Source organism: Hyperolius riggenbachi, chromosome 11 (genome assembly GCF_040937935.1).
Source record: "Hyperolius riggenbachi isolate aHypRig1 chromosome 11, aHypRig1.pri, whole genome shotgun sequence".
Classification (NCBI taxonomy): domain Eukaryota; kingdom Metazoa; phylum Chordata; class Amphibia; order Anura; family Hyperoliidae; genus Hyperolius; species Hyperolius riggenbachi.
In genome coordinates this window covers 206,033,139-206,052,487 of record NC_090656.1, presented here as the reverse complement: position 1 = coordinate 206,052,487, position 19,349 = coordinate 206,033,139, and the positions used below count along the sequence as shown (strand labels likewise).

The 19,349-nt window shown below is 43.9% G+C and overlaps 1 protein-coding gene across 7 annotated transcripts in view; it reads right to left on the bottom strand.

Moving 5' to 3' along the window:
• Positions 1-19,349, bottom strand: part of LOC137538195 (uncharacterized) — a 124,510-nt gene that overhangs the window by 1,062 nt on the left and 104,099 nt on the right. For all 7 annotated transcript variants that reach the window (XM_068260224.1, XM_068260226.1, XM_068260225.1 and 4 more), the window contains 2 exons: positions 18,163-18,465; positions 7,204-7,227 (listed from right to left, as the gene is read on the bottom strand). In XM_068260224.1, the coding sequence (XP_068116325.1) occupies positions 7,205-7,227; positions 18,163-18,465 (326 nt within the window). In that variant the 3' untranslated portion in view covers position 7,204. The remainder of the gene's footprint in view (positions 1-7,203; positions 7,228-18,162; positions 18,466-19,349) is intronic.

Here is a 19,349-nt window from a genome sequence, read left to right as displayed (position 1 = left end):
CACCGCGCATGCGCGTACCCACTGCGCACGCACGCCGCACACCCGCTGCGCACGCACCCCTCCTGCCGGCCACCCGCCCGTCCTCCCTCAGCTCTCCTCAGTCTCTGCGTCCCTCCCTGCACATGAGCAGTAGCGCAAAACATGAGACACACACACACACAAACAGGAAGTGCAGGGATGGGATGCAGAGACAGTTGGGTTTTATTATAGAGGATTACAGCATATTTTTGTGTATAAGATGACCTGCGTATAAGTCAAGGTTCCTATTTTTTCCTTAGAAACCTGGAAAAAGTAATTGACCCGCAAATAAGCCCCCTCTCCAGTATAGCACCAGATGTGTGCCCCTAGTATGAGGTATCCCCCTCCCCAATATAAATAGCCAAATGTGCTTCCAGTATTAGGCAGCTCCACTCCCTATAGCCACATGTGTCCCCTTTATCAGGCAGCTTCCGTCATATTGGAAGCAGAGTGTCATTTGCACCTCCCCAACCCCTATTTGGACCTAAGCTGATTGATCTGTGCAGTAATCCTGCACCCATGTGCTGTGTCCATGCCCCCCTCCCCCTGCTGTGTCTGTGCCCACCTCCTTGGCAACACCATGAGCATCTAGCCTCGTCATGAGCAACAGCAAGAGCACAGTGATAGGATGACTGCTGACCTGTCTGGTTATGGTGGCTTCGGTGGAGCGGAGAAAGCATCAGCGTCATGTGCAGTGCCAGGACTGACTCCCCTTGCCCTTCTGTCCCGCTCGCTGTGTCAGCCTCACGTGCAGTGTCGGGATCTCCTTGTCTCTATATCCTGTTTGCTGTGTTTTAAGACCCCACTAGATAGTACCATAAATTTGAGATGCAGCGAGCGAGACAGAGAGGCAAGGGGATCCTTGGCACTGAACATGGTGTGGAAACAGCGAGCGGGAAAGAGAGGCAAGGGGAATCCCGGCACTACACGTGATGCGGGCACAGCGAGCAGGACAAGGAGACATGACAAGCAATGCAGCACTGCAAAAAAACAAATCAAAAAAAGTGTCCAGATGCATTTTGAGATGGTGGAGATGGGTGACCCCATTTACTTGAATTGGGCTGCTCCACAGTCATGTGACCAGGCCCAAATGCTGTGGGTTGTCTTTTTATACCTGGTGCAGTGGATGCCGAGATTGTGCCCCAGTCTAATGCTGGGTACACACGATGAGATTTCCCGTTCGATTTGCGGATCGATTCGATTATTTCAAACATGTTCGATTGGATTTCGATCGTTTTTTCCGTCGATTTTGCATACCTATCATGAAAAAAACGATCGAAATCCAATCGAACATGTTTGAAATAATCGAATCGATCCGCAAATCGAACGGGAAATCTCATCGTGTGTACCCAGCATTAGGGCTGGAACCCACTAGAGCGATTTTGTGAGCGTTTAGGGAGTGATTCAAACCGCTAGCGATTTCCCTGAATGCTCAGCTAATGTTAATGAATGGGCCAAATTCCACTGGAGCGAATGCTATTACCAAAATCGCAAACGCAAGACATGCAGCATTTTTAGTGATTAGCGTTAGCGGCAAGCGTTAGCGTTTCTGCAATGTAAAGTATATAAACGCTGGCATAATCGCTCTTCAAAACCCACTTATATTTAAATTAATTGAAAGGACCAATCAGAATGAAAAACGCTAATTGCTAATCGCTACACAATCGCTGGCAAAAAGCTGACACTTATTAAAACCGCTTCTGCAATCGCTCATGAAATCGCTTACAAACCGCTCATACAAAACCCTACCAATTGCGTTTAGCAATAGCGATTTGTAGTGGGTTCCAGGCCTCATGACAGCTTTATGTCTTATTGTTTTTGGTCACATGAAAGGTAAGTAGGTAGTAGCCAATCAATAACTTAAGCTCTCCTTGTAGCCTCATAGCGTCTAATACTGCAGGCGTTGTGGATTTTGTGGTTCTCTTGGGAGACATGTCTGTGGATCTCAACCATTGTCACAGCAGTCACTTCCACTGGGAAGGTGTGGAGGAGGACCAAACACACAAGATACTGGCATAATACGATAAATGAAGTGTGTTACCACAGAACACACACGTTAAAAGTGGCAGTGAATAATTTCTATGTACTATATGCTTCACTGGATGTGTTGCACCACAGGCATTATGTGTGTTGCGACGTTTCCCTCTCCATTGTGGTCTTTTTTTTCCCCTCAGGAAACACAATGCAACAGTGCTAAAGTAACCTTAAAGTTAACCCTTCCAGTACCTTGGAGACCAGTCAAATGGTTTTAGCTATTCATTTTACGCTGTGTTTAAGGGAAACCTGAGATCAACAAAAATAAAAAAATATATATACATACCTGGGGCTTCCTCCAGCCATCTTCAGGCTAATCCGTCCCTCGTTGTCTTCCCATGCCCCCTAGATCTTCCGTTAGGTGCCCTAATTATGCCATAAATTGGAGCGCACTGCGCATGCGCAGCCTGGCCATGCGCACGTGCCCCATTGTGGTTCAATCACTGGGAGAGTTCTGCACCTGCACAGTACTACTGTAGCCAAACTAAGGTGACTGGCCAAATTACTGGGCTGCCTTGTGGAAGATCCAGGCAGTGTGCGAAGACGGTGAGGGTCTGAAGGGGAGGGTCTGGTGGAAGACCCAGGTATGTATATATTTTTTATTTTAGCTGCTCTCAGGGGATCCATCTGAAAATGGCGCCTGTGAATAATGGCGCACGGTGTTGCCGCTAATCCGTTTGTTGCTTATCGCTATTTAATGTTAAAGCCTTATTGTTCTTTAGCTCTGTATATTTTATTGAAAATTAGCATTAACACATAGAGCCCTCTCTGTACCTATCCCTAACCCCTAAACCCCCCCTTGGTGGTGCCTAACCCTAACCACTTCCCTGGCGTTGCCTAACCCTAACCGCCCCCCTGGTGGTGCCTAACCCTAACCACCCCCCTGGTGGTGCCTAACCCTAAGACCTCCCTGGTGGTGCCTAAACCTAATCTTGACAGTGTTACATTAAATCCATTCACCGTTTTGCAATTAAATAACGCCTGCAGTTTGGCTTATGTAGGTTAGCTATTGATAAATAACGTTACTGTGCGAAATAACGTCTGCTGTTTGGCATATGAATGGCGCTATTGATAAATAACGTTAGTGTGTGCCACTATTGATAAATAACGTCACTGTGTGCCGTTTTTCTTCTTTTTTTCCCTGTGCACCATTATTATGCTGTACTAACGATAAATAGCGATAAGCGTATCTTTGTAATGTGGCGCCATTTTTATGCATAGTCGCTGTGCGCCATTATTCACTGATCCGGCTCTCAGGTACACTTTAATACTTTAGATAATAGATAAAGTGGGATTTCATGTTTTATATCTCTTTTCTGATATATTTACTACTTTTTCACTTGCTAGTTGCTGAAAAAAAGAGGAAAATTAAATATATTAAAATGAAAAGGTGATCTTCCTTTCCTAAGTGCTATCCACATGGAAGCATAACAGCTGGGGTGGAAGGCTGAGCAGGTTGGAGGGCAGAGCAATCCAGCTCAGCTGTTATGCTGCAGTGGAGACACCAAGAAAGTATGTTCGGGATAAAAGGAATAGCATCTCCTGTGAGAAAATGAATGGCAAAAGGTTAATTGAATCCGAGTCTAACTTAAAGTGGATCTGAGGTGAACTTTTACTCATTGCTCAATTGTGTTCCTTTCCTATTGTTTATAGGGCATTCCTCAAGCCAAATACTTTTTTGTTTTTGTTTTAATACTCTAATTCCCTATAAACAAAACAAGCCACGCCCACAGGGTTTCAGAGAGCCTTGGCAGTAGCAAGGGCTCATGGGTGCTCAGTCTGGGCAGGAGGAGGGGGAGGTGTTACTAGCCATTGATTTCAGAGGCAGAGGGGAGGAGGGAGGAGGAGGGGGGGATTAGGTTTTTTTCACAGGCTGAGTGCTCAAGATGCAGATAAGCCGGCCTCTGGGTAATGTTTACAAACAATATGGCTGCCATCATTGTATCACAGGAAGAAATAATCAATATTCTATTAAAGCTGTTTGCAGCTAGATTTGCTGTATAAACTATCTAAACTTTAGATAAGATATATAGACAAGTTACTTGTTATAGTTAGTTTTTCATCTCGGATCCGCTTTAACACAAAAATTGTACTGTGAAATATACTTGCTAAAAATTGAAAGTGTTGCTCCATCTCTATTATCATCCTAGACTGCTGAACAAGAGAACTCATCAGCTATCACCAGACCACAGACAGCTCCATACATGGACAGACATAACCAGGATTTCTAACGAATATCGCAGCAGATAGTTCCACCTACGCATAAGCCCACTGTAACGATTGGTGTCAGCACACAAAGAGAATCTGATTATTGATGATCTGCAGAATCATCAATAATACAGATGTATACTTGATTATGGATGATCTGCAGATTCACCAATAATACAAGTATGACTAAGCTCTGGACACCTAATGAAGTGTAAGTGTTTTGTGTAACTGTAGGCTATCTCCCATGAGGCGGGAGACACAGGCAGCTCGGCCAGGAACCACCTGAGGGGCAGGTGGCCCTCGGCTGTGCAGGGACTATCTCCTTGAGAGAGGGAATAAAGAGAACCTGGCAACCAGTGATACTTGGTGATCAGATAATAGACTGTACTGCAGCCAGGGGACTCTAGAGGAGTAGAGGCCACTGGCTGCTAGCAGGCCGGACTCTCTGAGGAGCAGGAGTCCTAACAGCTAACTGACACTTGGTGGAATAGTGTCACAGCTAGTACAGATAGACTGAGCACTTAAGGGATAAGTGACAGCCTGGAGGGTCGGGCAGGCCAGGTCGGCAACACACGAGCAGATAAGGTACAGAGACAGAAGGCTGATTCGGTAACCGGGTACAGGCAGGGTTTGGCAACAGGTAGGCAGATATGCAGAGGTACCGAATCAGAAAGCAAGAGAAAGGTCAACAGAGCAAATAGTCATAACAGATATAAAGCACAGTCCTAGTCTGAGGTGTGAGGTCCGTGGTCTCGACACCCAGGAACTAGTCTAGAGAATAACTCAGCAATGACACAGTAATCCTAAACTTGGGTGTGAGGTCCTTGGTCTCAACACCCCGGAACTGGTCTAAAGTATAACACAGCAGTAATCTGGCTAAGTGTGAATTCCCAGGTCCACCTGGTTCTAACACACTGTGGGATTTGACTGAGGTCTGAGTGCTCACACGTAAGTATTCGCAACGGCAGACAACCAGAGACTGACCAGCAAGATCTATATATACTGCAGTGCTCCTCCGCGCTGCCCTGCGCCACTCAGCCAATCAGTAAGCGTGCTGGGATCAGCTGATCGACCTGATCAGCTAATCGCTCTCCTATTGGCATAAAGGGCTTGCCTTCTAGCGCGTGCGCGTAGCTCTCCATCTGTGTGCACTAGAAGGCTGCCCCGCTGCCAGACCGAGCGGCGGCATCTCCGCAATCCATTACACCCACCCTTCCCCCACATACTTTGTCTACAAAACAGGCCAAAAGCTGTGACTCACCGGCACCCTAACCCCCATGCAGAGTGCACATTAGAGCGTTCTGATGAATGCAGAACGCACATTGGAGCATGCCAATTGGGGCCGTAACAAACACTGCCGCAGTGAATTAAACTGCGGAGGGACCCCGGAAGGAGAAGCTTGGGATGGCCAGGACCATTTTTGCGGGGCGAAGCACAGGAGGGGGGAGCACCATGTTGAGGAGGGCCCAATTCCTCTCCCTCACGTTGGGCCCTTCAGTGCTCCTCCCTCCAGAATGAGAGCACTGGACATGCATGGAGACACACCTCACTTCCGCATTCCATGGGCTGGATCTTCACGCGTGCCAGTCTTATCTGTTTCCACCGCTTACTCTACTTCCTGGTTAGCAGAAGTAGATTGAGCGGCAGAGACAGAGAAGACCGGCATGTTGTGGAGCTTTAGTGCATGGAACACAAGAGAGGTGAGTCTCTCTGCATGTCCAGTGCTCTTATTCTGGAGGGAGGTGCACAGAAGGGCCTGAGGTGATGGAGGGGGAGACGATCCCTCCTCCCCACCGCTGTGTGAGCCAGCTGCTCTACCCTCAAGGTTACCTATATTGGGGGCAACTATACCTGGCTACCTATACTGGGGACAACTATACCTGGCTACCTATATTGGGGGCACCTATACCTGTATACCTATATTGGGGGCACCAATAGCTGGCTACCTATACTGGAGCAACTGTACCTGACTAGCTATACAGGGGGCACCTATACCTGGCTAACAATACTGTCCACTGTCCGTAGTTGCCCGTATTTTCAATTAGGCATCCGTCCAAAACAGTTAACATGCTGCGATCTTGCGTGCACATGTGTGCACAGCGGCTACAGGCAATCTGGTCCCCGAGTAGCATGTCGGACAGCTCTGTAAGAAGCCCTAGGCTTCTATTTCCTACTCCCCCCCCCCCCCCCTCCAATCAGCTTTGCTCTTTCTGCTGCTTCTACCTCTCTCCAGCCAATGAGAGAGAGCGAGAGAAGCAGCCAAGAGAGCCCACCTCCCACAACTCCGGGCCAGGAACTGAAAGCAGCAGTAGCTGTGTAGGGGGCAGAGAAAGCCAGGTCCTCTCTGACAGAGCCTCTCAGTCTCTCCCTGAGCCTGATGCAACTGTGACCTCCTGCCCTGACTGCCAGCCCGCCACCACAGCATGCAGCAAGACCAGCCATACTGCCAGACTGAGTCAGGGAGTCACCACTCAGAGCCTGCCGACTCCCTGGACCCTGAGAGATGACCAGGGGTAAGGAATCTCCTACAGGGCCAGCTCCATCATGCCTACCTGGGCCCAGGGCCTGAACATTAAATGCTATGTGGGGGGGGGGGGGGGGGGCGGCCGCACGGGGGTGGGGGTGCTTAGCAGCACAGGAGTTAGACCTGCCACTGTTCGTGTACAATATATATATATATATACATATACATACATATATATACACACACATACACACACACACACACACACACACACAGAAGGGGTAGGTTAATTTTTCAGGGGGAGGGTGCAGCTATGGTTGCGACGAGAACGTGCGCGAGAGCAAGTACGGGAGCGAGCGGCAGTGGGCAACAGACTAATATCTGAAGTGCATATGAAGTCCTGCAGGACGTAGATATACTGCACAAGATGCAGTAACTAATTAAACTAACTCCACACAGTAGGAAAACCGACTACTCACTCTATATCCTCTGCGATGGAAAACCTGCAAAGAACAATAAATTGAACAGTTAGAAATATGGTCACGGTATAAATGACAACTAATTAAACATTCCTCCTTTACCTAATGCTCCCCACTAATGATAACATCTTTTGTGCCCAATCTTACCAAATCAATGTAGAAGAATGGTAAACTGAGTGAATATACAGTGGGCAACCTTGTTAATCGTCACGATTTTCCTGTATAAATCATTGGTAGTTGTGATAAAAAATGTCGGTTAAAAAAATCATTTAGGAGACACACACAGTCAGGGCCGGCCTTAGGTTTCACAGCGCCCTGAGCGAAACCTGATTTTTGTGCCCCCCTTCATCCTCTTTGTGCATAGGACAGTGGCTCCCAACATTTTGTGACGTTGTTACACATCACGCCAAATGCTCAGATCTCTGTGACACGTCACATATTTATAATAGAAAAAATACTATTAACCACAAATGGATGGAAAGAGTGCATTATCTTAAATATACTTGAAAATGAAGGCTAGAACCTTTTAGGAATATTAATAAAAACAGTGGGACAGTTAGCCACCCCCCCCCCCCCCACCATTTAGAATGACAAAGAAAGACAATTTGTACCACACGTTATAGCCGCGGTGTCCCTCCCCCCCCCCCAAAAAAAAAAAAAATAAATGCCCTCAGACTCAGTATAGGTAGGTAGCCAGGTGTAGGTGCCCTGCCCTCAATATAGGTTGCCAAGCATAGGTGCCCCCAGTACAGGAAGTCAGTTGAAGGTCTCCATCCCCCCCCCCCCATAGGTAGCCAGGCGTAGGTGCCTCCAGTATAGGTAGCCAGGTGTTGGTGCTCTCAGTAAAGGTAGCCAGCTATAGGTGCCCCCAGTATAGGAAATCAGGTGTAGGTGCCCTCAGTATAGGTAACCAGCTATAGGCGCCCCCTTGGAAGCCTGGCGCCCTGAGCGACCGCTCCGGTCGCTCATATCAAAGGCCGGCTATGTATGTCAATACTTCAGCAAAAGTTTACTTGTTTTGTATTACAGTGCCAGAACATCAGACACATAATAATGAGAATGTGCCTTCAGTTTGTATAAATGATGAACTGCACCAGCACAATGAGAAGAATTCACATCATGAAAAGGAAAAAGAACGGAATTCCTCTCACAGCTTTATCAGTTCTCTGACCTTTACGCCAACAGTGAACAAAGATGATGGGATGACCACCAATTATGGGACCTTCCACCCTGCAACACAGACAGAAGCAGAGAAAGAGCTGACTATAAGACCGACTGGTGAGTTACACAGAATCATTACTGCAGTGCCTTCACTCTTAGACTTTGAACTGCTAAGTATTGGGTGCCCATTGCCTACCCCCCCATCACCCCCATGTGAGGGCTATTATTTATTGTATGTAGTTGGAATAGGCATGCCATACATCTGTTATGTGAGGTAGCTGAGCTGACTGATCATTTGAACAGAAGTATCTTTGTATGTCTGCAAATGATCTGCTTAGACTCTGCAAAGGGACATCCGCCACACAGTGCACTGCTGTCATGGCTGCTATGAAGCATCTTTTGAGTAATATGTATTTGTATATAATCACATCTGGCTGTAGACTGACATCTAAAGGGCCATTCAATAGCAAAAGGGCTTGTGTAGCATAAATACATGTTATGTCAACAGGGCCGGCCTTAGGTTTCACAGCGCCCTGAGCGAAACCTGATTTTTGTGCCCCCCTTCATCCTCTTTGTGCATAGGACAGTGGCTCCCAACATTTTGTGACGTTGTTACACATCACGCCAAATGCTCAGATCTCTGTGACACGTCACATATTTATAATAGAAAAAATACTATTAACCACAAATGGATGGAAAGAGTGCATTATCTTAAATATACTTGAAAATGAAGGCTAGAACCTTTCAGGAATATTAATAAAAACAGTGGGACAGTTAGCCACCACCCCCCCCCCCCCCCCCTACCATTTAGAATGACAAAGAAAGACAATTTGTACCACACGTTATAGCCGCGGTGTCCCCCCCCCAAAAAAAAATAAATAATAAATAAATGCCCTCAGACTCAGTATAGGTAGGTAGCCAGGTGTAGGTGCCCTGCCCTCAATATAGGTTGCCAAGCATAGGTGCCCCCAGTACAGGAAGTCAGTTGAAGGTCTCCATCCCCCCCCCCCCCCATAGGTAGCCAGGCGTAGGTGCCTCCAGTATAGGTAGCCAGGTGTTGGTGCTCTCAGTAAAGGTAGCCAGCTATAGGTGCCCCCAGTATAGGAAATCAGGTGTAGGTGCCCTCAGTATAGGTAACCAGCTATAGGCGCCCCCTTGGAAGCCTGGCGCCCTGAGCGACCGCTCCGGTCGCTCATATCAAAGGCCGGCTATGTACACAGTGATATTTGAGAAGTGAAATTAAGTTTATTGGATTTACAGAAATGATGCAATAATTGTTTAACCATTTACCGCCATCCTAACGTATTAAAACGTCATGCTTACCGCTATTAACAGCAACATGACGTTTTAATACGTCGCGCATTCCCGCCGCTGCTACCGCCGTGTGTCCGCCGCTACCGCCGCCATTACCGTCGGGATCCCGTGCTGGGCGATTGGGGAAGAGGACTGAACAGTCCTCTACCCAATCGCAGTGCCTGGAGTGAATGGACGTGACCGCGAACAGCGGCTACGTCCATTCACATAAACAGGAAATGTAACAGTTTAATAAAGTGTGTAAAAAAAAAAAAAAAAAGTGAACACGTCCTATGAGTGTTCACCAGCGCCATCTTGTGGCCAAAAAGTATATTACACTTACAAAATACATACATTTTCAAGTATATACACATCATTAATAAAATTACACTTCCAACCCTCCCCCCCAAAAAAAACACTTGTAAAAAAAAAAAATCAGCTTAAAAAAAAAAAAAAATAGTTGCCTTAGGGACTCAGCTTTTTTTATTCTATATTTTATGGGGGAAAATTAATTTTAATTTATTACATAGGGGCTTGTAATTATGGCCAGAACAAACAGAAAAATAACCACTTATATTTCAAAATAATATACTGTCGCCATACATTGTGGTAGGGACATAATCTAAACGGTTTAATTATCGGGACCACTGGGCAAATACAACGTGTTTGTTTTATCCACAGGAGAATGTTTAATTTTAAAACTATAAAGGCTGAACACTGAGAAATAATGATTTTTTTTCTTTTTTTTTCTGTTTTTCTCATTAAAATGCATTTAGAATAAAAAAATTCTTAGCAAAATGTACTATCCACAGAAAGCCTAATTGGTGGCGAAAAAAACGAGGTATAGATCATTTTCTTGTGATAAGTAGTAATAAAGTTATTAGGGAATAAAAGGGAGGAGCGCTGACAACTGAAAATTGCTCTGGTCCGTTAGGATAAAAACCCTTGGGGGTGAACTGGTTAAATAAAATTAGGCAGGTGCATACATTTGGGCACGGTTGTCATTCTATTGATTCTAAAACCTTTAGAACTAATTATTTGAACTCAAATTGGCTTGGCAAGCTCAGTGTCCCCTGACCTACATACACAGGTGACTCCAATTATGAGAAAGAGTATTAAGGGGGTCAATTGTACGTTTCCCTCCTCTTAATTTTCTCTAAAGAGTAGCAACATAGGGGTCTCAAAACAACTCTGAAATGACTTGAAGACAAAGATTGTTCACCATCATGGTTTAGGGGAAGGATACAGAAAGCTGTCTCAGAGATTTCAGCTGTCTGTTTCCACAGTTAGGAACATATTGAGGAAATGAAAGACCACAGGCTCAGTTCAAGTTAAGGCTTGAAGTGGCAGACCAAGAAAAATCTTTGATAGACAGAAGTGACGAATGGTGAGAACAGTCAGAGTCAACCCACAGACCAGCACCAAAGACCTACAACATCATGTTGCTGCAGATGGAGTCACTGTGCATCGTACAACCATTCAGGCACTTTACACAAGGAGATGCTGTATGTAAGAGTGATGCAAAGGAAGCCTTTTCTGTTACACAAGGAGATGCTGTATGCAAGAGTGATGCAAAGGAAGCCTTTTCTCTGCCCACAGCACAAACAGATCTGCATGAGGTATGCTACAGCACATTTGGACAAGCCAGCTTCATTTTGGAATAAGGTGCTGTGGACTGATGAAACTAAAATTGAGTTATGTGGGCATATCAAGGGGCATTATGAATTGAGGAAAAAGAACACTTCTTTCAAAGAAAAACACCTGCCATCTACAGTAAAATATGGTGGTGGTTCCATCACGCTGTGGGGCTGTGTGGCCAGTGCAGGGACTAGGAATCTTTTCAAAGTTGAGAGACGCATGGATTCCACTCTGTATCAGCAGATTCTGGAGACCAATGTCCAGGAATCAGTGACAAAGCTGAAGCTGCACCGGGGCTGGATCTTTCAACAAGACAACCACCCTGAACACTGCTTAAAATCCACTAAGGCATTAATGCAGAGGAACAAGTACAACGTTCTGGGATGGCCATCTCAGTCCCCAGACCTGAATATAGTTGAAAATCTGTGGTGTCAGTTAAAGAGAGCTGTCCATGCTCGGAAGCCATGAAACCTGAATGGACTAGAGATGTTTTGAAAAGAGGAATGGTCCAAAATACTTTCAACCAGAATCCACACTCTCATTGGAACCCACAGGAAACATTTAAAGGGAATGTACAAGCAAAATAAAAAAAGAGTTTCATTTACCTGGGGCTTCTACCAGTCCCATGCAGCCATCCTGTGCCCTCGTAGTCACTCACTGCTGCTCCAGTCCCCCGCTGGCAGCTTGCCGACCTCGGAGGTCGGCGGGACGCATTGCGCACATTTTTACGCATTCCCGCTAGTGCAGGAACATTAACACATACATTTTTACGTGTTACTGGTTCAATGCGTAAAAATGTACGCATTGAAAGAGTAACGCGTAAAAATGTATGTGTTAATGTTCCTGCACCAGCGGGAATGCGTAAAAATGTACGCAATGCGTCCCGCCGACCTCCGAGGTCGGCAAGCTGCCAGCGGGGGACTGGAGCAGCAGTGAGTGACTACGAGGGCACAGGATGGCTGCATGGGGCTGGTAGAAGCCCCAGGTAAGTGAAACTCATTTTTTTATTTTGCTTGAACCTTCCCTTTAAAGGCTGTAATTTCTGCAAAAGGAGGATCTGCCTATTTTTGTTTAAACAATTATTGCACACTTTCTGTAAATTCAATAAACTTCATTTCATGTCTCAAATATCACTGTGGGTCTCTCCTATATGATATATTTAACTGACATTTTTTATCGTAACAACCAAAGCGTTATACAGGAAAATCATGATGATTAACAAGGTTGCCGAAACTTTTGCATCCCACTGTACTTTGCATGGATACTTTAGCTTGTCCCACATATTACACAGAAATGGTAAGATTGGACAAAAAAGACTGTATCATTAGTGGGCACCTTAAAGTGAACATCCAGACTAAAAATCTACTCAGCAGAACTGAAAAGTGCCGCCTGGGCATTTTTCCCCTGATGCTGTGCAAAGCATGATGGGTTTTCTGATGTTGCTGTTCTCGTTTTGCTGTTTTGGCGCACATTTGTTTTTTCCAAATTTTGAATTTGAGATTTGAAGCCTAGCGCACGCAGCTGGGAGCAGTGATCAGGACACAGGACAGTTGGAACTGTGTCTCATGCTCCTCGTCACCTCCTTTCAAGCAAAAAGATGGCTGCCCCCATGGAATCACAAACATTTGCCTGTTCTTTTAAAACAGTGTGGGTAAGAGATTATATTAATTATCTATTTTAATTAACATAACTAATGTAACTTAATGACAGTATGTTTGTTTAGGCTGAAGTTTCTCTTTAAGGTACAGTGGCTTGCAAAAGTATTCGGCCCCCTTGAAGTTTTCCACATTTTGTCACATTACTGCTACAAACATGAATCAGTTTTATTGGAATTCCATGTGAAAGACCAAAACAAAGTGGTGTACACGTGAGAAGTGGAACGAACAAACATTTTTTTTTACAAATAAATAACTGCAAAGTGGGGTGTGCGTAATTATTCGGCCCCCTGAGGCAATACTTTGTAGAACCACCTTTTGCTGCAATTACAGCTGCCAGTCTTTTAGGGTATGTCTCTACCAGCTTTGGACATCTAGAGACTGAAATCCTTGCCCATTCTTCTTTGCAAAACAGCTCCAGATTAGATGGACAGCGTTTATGAACAGCAGTTTTCAGATCTTGCCACAGATTCTCCATTGGATTTAGATCTGGACCTTGACTGGGCCATTCTAACACATGGATATGTTTTGTTTTAAACCATTCCATTGTTGCCCTGGCTTTATGTTTAGGGTCGTTGTCCTGCTGGAAGGTGAACCTCCACCCCAGTCTCAAGTCTTTTGCAGACTCCAAGAGGTTTTCTTCCAAGATTTCCCTGTATTTGGCTCCATCCATCTTTCCATCAACTCTGACCAGCTTCCCTGTCCCTGCTGAAGAGAAGCACCCCCAGAGCATGATACTGCCACCACCATATTTGACAGTGGGGATGGTGTGTTCAAAATGATGTGCAGTGTTAGTTTTCCGCCACACATAGCGTTTTGCATTTTGGTTAAAAAGTTCAGTTTTGGTCTAATTTGATCAGAGCACCTTCTTCCACATGGTTGCTGTGTCCCCCACATCGCTTGTGGCAAACTGCAAATGGGACTTCATATGCTTTTCTGTTAACAATATCTTTCTTCTTGCCACTCTTCCATAAAGGCCAGTTTTGTGCAGTGCATGACTAATTGTTGTCCTATGGACAGATTCCCCCACCTGAGCTGTAGATCTCTGCAGTTCGTCCAGAGTCACCATGGGCCTCTTGACTGCATTTCTCTCCTTGTTTGGCCTGTGAGTTTAGGTGGACGGCCTTGTCTTGGTAAGTTTAAAGTTGTGCCATACTCCTTCCACTTCTGAATAATCGTTTGAACAGTGCTCCGTGGGATGCTCAAGGCTTTGGAAATCTTTTTGTAGCCTAAGCCTGCTTTAAATTTCTCAATAACTTGTCTGGTGTGTTCTTTGGACTTCATGATGTTGTTGCTCCCAATATTCTCTTAGACAACCTCTGAGGTTGTCACAGAGCAGCTGTATTTGTACTGACATTAGATTACACACAAGTGCACTCTATTTAGCCATTAGCATTTATCAGGCAATATCTATGGGCAACTGACTGCACTCAGACCAAAGGGGGCTGAATAATTACGCATATCCCACTTTGCAGTTATTGATTTGTAAAAAATGTTTGGAATCGCATGATTTTCGTTCCACTTCTCACGTGTACACTACTTTGTACTGGTCTTTCATGTGGCATTCCAATAAAATTGATTCATGTTTGTGGCAGTAATGTGACAAAATGTGGAAAACTTCAAGGGGGCCAAATTCTTTTGCAAGCCACTGTATATATGTTTCAATTAATTTTGTTAATTTTTGCTTGGTATAATAACATAAGGTGTTATCAAGTGAGCAACTATCGACCCTAAACAGCTTTTATAATCAACACTTATGGTACATACACACGTCTGATTTTTCCAAACGACCGGTCATTCGGACCGGTCGTTTGTTGGACGGCAAATCAGGCATGTGTACAAATGGTCGTTCAGCTGATAAGGCTGTTTTTGACCCATCAAAATCAGCCTTATCAGCAGAACAATTGTTTGTACACACGCCCGATTTGTACACACACCCAAACGACTGGTCCGAATGACCAGTCATTTGGAAAAATCAGATGCGTGTATGCACCTTTATAGACCAGTGGCAAAAGATCATAAAGAACAGTTTCCGTCTGTGTTTCGGGAACGTCTGCAGGAGGCCGACACGCACGACATCAGACAGTGCATAGACTGCACTGTCTGATGTACACACTGCATGCGTTCTGGACCTGTGTGGGCCGGGAACGCATGTGCACGCATTTCTTTCCAAAACGTGCGGCTGTCCCATTCAGTGAATGGGATCAGCCACGCAACGCATACAAATGCGGTTGGAATGCGTTCTTACGCGTTGCGTTCCTAACGCAGGGCCACCCGCGTTTGCTAATGTGAACAAAGCCTAAGTATTATATCTGCATGGGTACATACGAAAATAGCGCCAGTGAATAATTGCGCACGGTGATGCCACTAATCCATCTTCCGCTTATTGTTAATTAACATTAACACTAAATCATTAATTACCGTTTTAAAAGGACACAATTTTTTCACTTTTTAAAAAAATAAAAATAAGATTAGGATGAGGAATAATAAAATATATATATATATATATATATATATATATATATATATATATATATATATATATATATATATATATATATATATATATATATATATATAAATAAAATAAAATATAATTGTTTTATTAAATATTACATTAGAATTGAATTAATTTACAGAACTTGCACTAAAGTTGGTCTAAGTTATGTCACAATGTATTTCGTTATTTACAGATTTAAAAAAAATTGCTCACCGATACACAATCACAAGGGGTAAATTTTCATTCATTTAATTAAAAAAATTGATATTTACATATAAACACATCACAGTATATTACTTTTTAGTTCTATTTAAAATGTAATGCAGTGCGCAGTCCAATCCTCCAAAGTCAAGGTGGAGTAGAGTTAATTAACGTTAAGACTACTGTACATTACAGGTACAAATTATCTAACGTTATTAATGTTAAGATTTTTTTTTTTAAAACCTCCAATCCTGCACAGTCACAGTGTATTAAAGTTAGTTAACGTTTACAGTACTGCACATTACTTGAACAAAGTTAATAACGTTTGTTCAAGTAATGTGCAGTACTGTAAACGTTAACTAACGTTATTAACTTTGTTCAAGTAATGTGCAGTACTGTAAACGTTAACTAACGTTATTAACTTTGTTCAAGTAATGTGCAGTACTGTAAACGTTAACTAACGTTATTAACTTTGTTCAAGTAATGTGCAGTACTGTAAACGTTAACTAACGTAATTAACTTTGTTCAAGTAATGTGCAGTACTGTAAACGTTAACTAAGTTAATAACGTTAGTTAACGTTTACAGTACTGCACATTACTTGAACAAAGTTAATAACGTTTGTTCAAGTAATGTGCAGTACTGTAAACGTTAACTAACGTTATTAACTTTGTTCAAGTAATGTGCAGTACTGTAAACGTTAACTAACGTTATTAACTTTGTTCAAGTAATGTGCAGTACTGTAAACGTTAACTAACGTAATTAACTTTGTTCAAGTAATGTGCAGTACTGTAAACGTTAACTAACGTTATTAACTTTGTTCAAGTAATGTGCAGTACTGTAAACGTTAACTAACGTTATTAACTTAGTTAACGTTTACAGTACTGCACATTACTTGAACAAAGTTAATTACGTTAGTTAACGTTTACAGTACTGCACATTACTTGAACAAAGTTAATTACGTTAGTTAACGTTTACAGTACTGCACATTACTTGAACAAAGTTAATAACGTTAGTTAACGTTTACAGTACTGCACATTACTTGAACAAAGTTGATAACGTTAATAACGTTACTATGGTTTTTTAAATCCTCAATCTGGGACATCTTTGGAATTTTTAACAGTGTTACATTAAGTCCATGCACCGTTTTGCAGTTAAATAACATCTGCTGTTTGACTTATGTACGACGCTATTGATAAATAACGGCACTGTGCGCCGTCTTCCTTCATTTTTCTCCATGCGCCATTATTATGCCGTACAATTGTTAAATAGCGTTAGGCGTGTGTTTTCAATGCAGCGCCATTTTAAAGCATAGGCGCTGTGCACCATTATTCTCTGATCCGATCTGCACAGTTCATTGGCTCTACCTAATATATTTAATCTACGGATCCACATGACTTATTTTCTCAACAAGTATTTGTGTCTGACTCTTCCTCTGGCACTATGGGAGGCATGGTCGATCATGTCCACCTGTACCTGTGCAACAGTATGCATATTTTCATAAACCTCATGCCACCACCTAGTCTAAGTTACTGTGAGGCTATTCTGTCTACAGAAGTCTTTGTACTGTTTTACCCACATAACCTAAGCCACATGATCATTTAGTGAAACTAACACCAAACATGGACTTACAATTAAAATGACCCCTAATGTTAAATCTTTGACCATTACTGGTATAGGTATTACCCTTATTCTCAATGCTATACATACAGTATAGTTTTCATTAACTTACTTACTTTCCTAAATTGTTTAATTAACTTTTCTTTTCTTTACCCTCTGTTTTCCCTTCTCTCTCCTTAAAGTGAACCTAAAGTCACCCACAAAAAATGAGATGAACTCACCTGGGGCTTCCCTCAGCCCCCTACAGACGATCGGTGCCCTCACAGCTCTGCTCCGATGTCCCCGGACCCGCCGGCGAGCACTTCCGGTTTCGCCGTCACCGGCCGACAGGCATGGGAACACGAGTGATTGTTCGCGTTCCCAGCCTGTATATCGCCCCCTATGCTGCTATTGCGGCCAGGAGGTCGCAATAGCAGCATAGGGGGCGATATACAGGCTGGGAACGCGAACAATCACTCGCGTTCCCATGCCTGTCGGCCAGTGACAGCGAAACCGGAAGTGCTCGCCGGCGGGTCCGGGGACATTGGAGCAGAGCTGCGAGGGCACCGATCGTCTGCAGGGGGCTGAGGGAAGCCCCAGGTGAGTTCATCTCATTTTTTGTGGGTGACTTTAGGTTCACTTTAACACCCTTTTGTAACATAACCTCACAAATGGTTGTTATATTACCGACAGCTCCAGCCTGGAGATAACATATTGAGTATATCACTTGTGTTACCTCATGTGTTGTCCTTCGTGAATTGACATTAGGTAGCTTTGTCTACAGTCAAGTGTGCTTTAATTTAAACATATCTAAATCTAAAACCTTTCCCAGTTTATTCAACAAAAAAGTGCTTCAGCTGGAATTCCACTTTCAATATTAAAGTTTTAAAATGAAAAGTGCTTCTTCTACTTACTGAGGTCTTTCAGGGTCCAAGTGACATGTGTCGGCTCTGCAGTTCCCTGTTGAACTTCACATCGGAACGTCTTCCACTCAAACGTTGTTGGGATGTATCTGACATTGGTGGTGACATGATACAAACCAGTGTTGGGTTCCTGAATGGGCTCACTGCGTTCTGATGGTAACAGTGAATCATCCACGTACCATGTGACTGTCATGTCTGCTGGGTTAAATGTATGGATTCCACAGGACAGATTCAGCTCTTCACCAAAATAAACGACTTCTTGCTTCTTCTGTATCTCATCCAACTGAGGAAATGCTGAAATAAATATCATTCATTAGTCAGGGACAGACAGAAAAAAAATACAAATAAAAAACAGCAAGTTGTGTATACAGCAAAGTCTCCGTTATCCAGAACTCAGGCATCAAAAGTATCCACTAGTCGGCATGCCTTAGGGCATAACAGAGACTTTGTGTTAGGGGTGTTTGCAGGTATTTAAATCCTTACTGAGCCTCCAATGACATCTTGCAGCCTTTCTGTTTCTCCTAGCGGCTTGTGGCATCTGTGCACAGCTCCCGGCCTGTCATGTGACCCGATGCGGGTCAGGTGACACACCGGATTCCGTGCACGGAGGATGCCAGAAAGCCACTAGGAGCAACTGGAAGACTGTCTGCAACACGTTGTTGGAGGCTCAGTGAGTGTTTGGGGGGAGGTTTGTGCTTTTTCGACTGGTTGTTGAAGCAACTTGCAAGCATATGTATCCGGCAGCAGGTGATCCCTGCCGGTGCCAGATATTGGGGACTTTGCTGTACATTTCATCAACTAAGCTTTTCAAGCGAGTGTTACAACACAAAGATGTTCAGCCCAAAAAAAGATTATACAGCATTTTTTGCTAGTTTTTTTTTTTTTTGTAATGGAATTTGAATGAATAAGGTGTAAATAAAATGTTAAGATAAACAGTTATAAAGAACTAATCCTAAATAGGACTTTCCCTGAATAAGATATTACATCGCCGCCGCGGTGGTGGAAGAAAAAACCAATCCAGGCGTCCAGACAGTCAACTATAAAAGCTCCCTGCCGCCCGCCGTGCATACCCTGCCGAGCCTGCCAGCCCGGGGAAGGCACACTTCCCCAGCGGCAGGAAAATGTTTTTGGCTGCTAAAGGGTTAAATGTAGATCACAAAAAATATGGGGGATTTGCT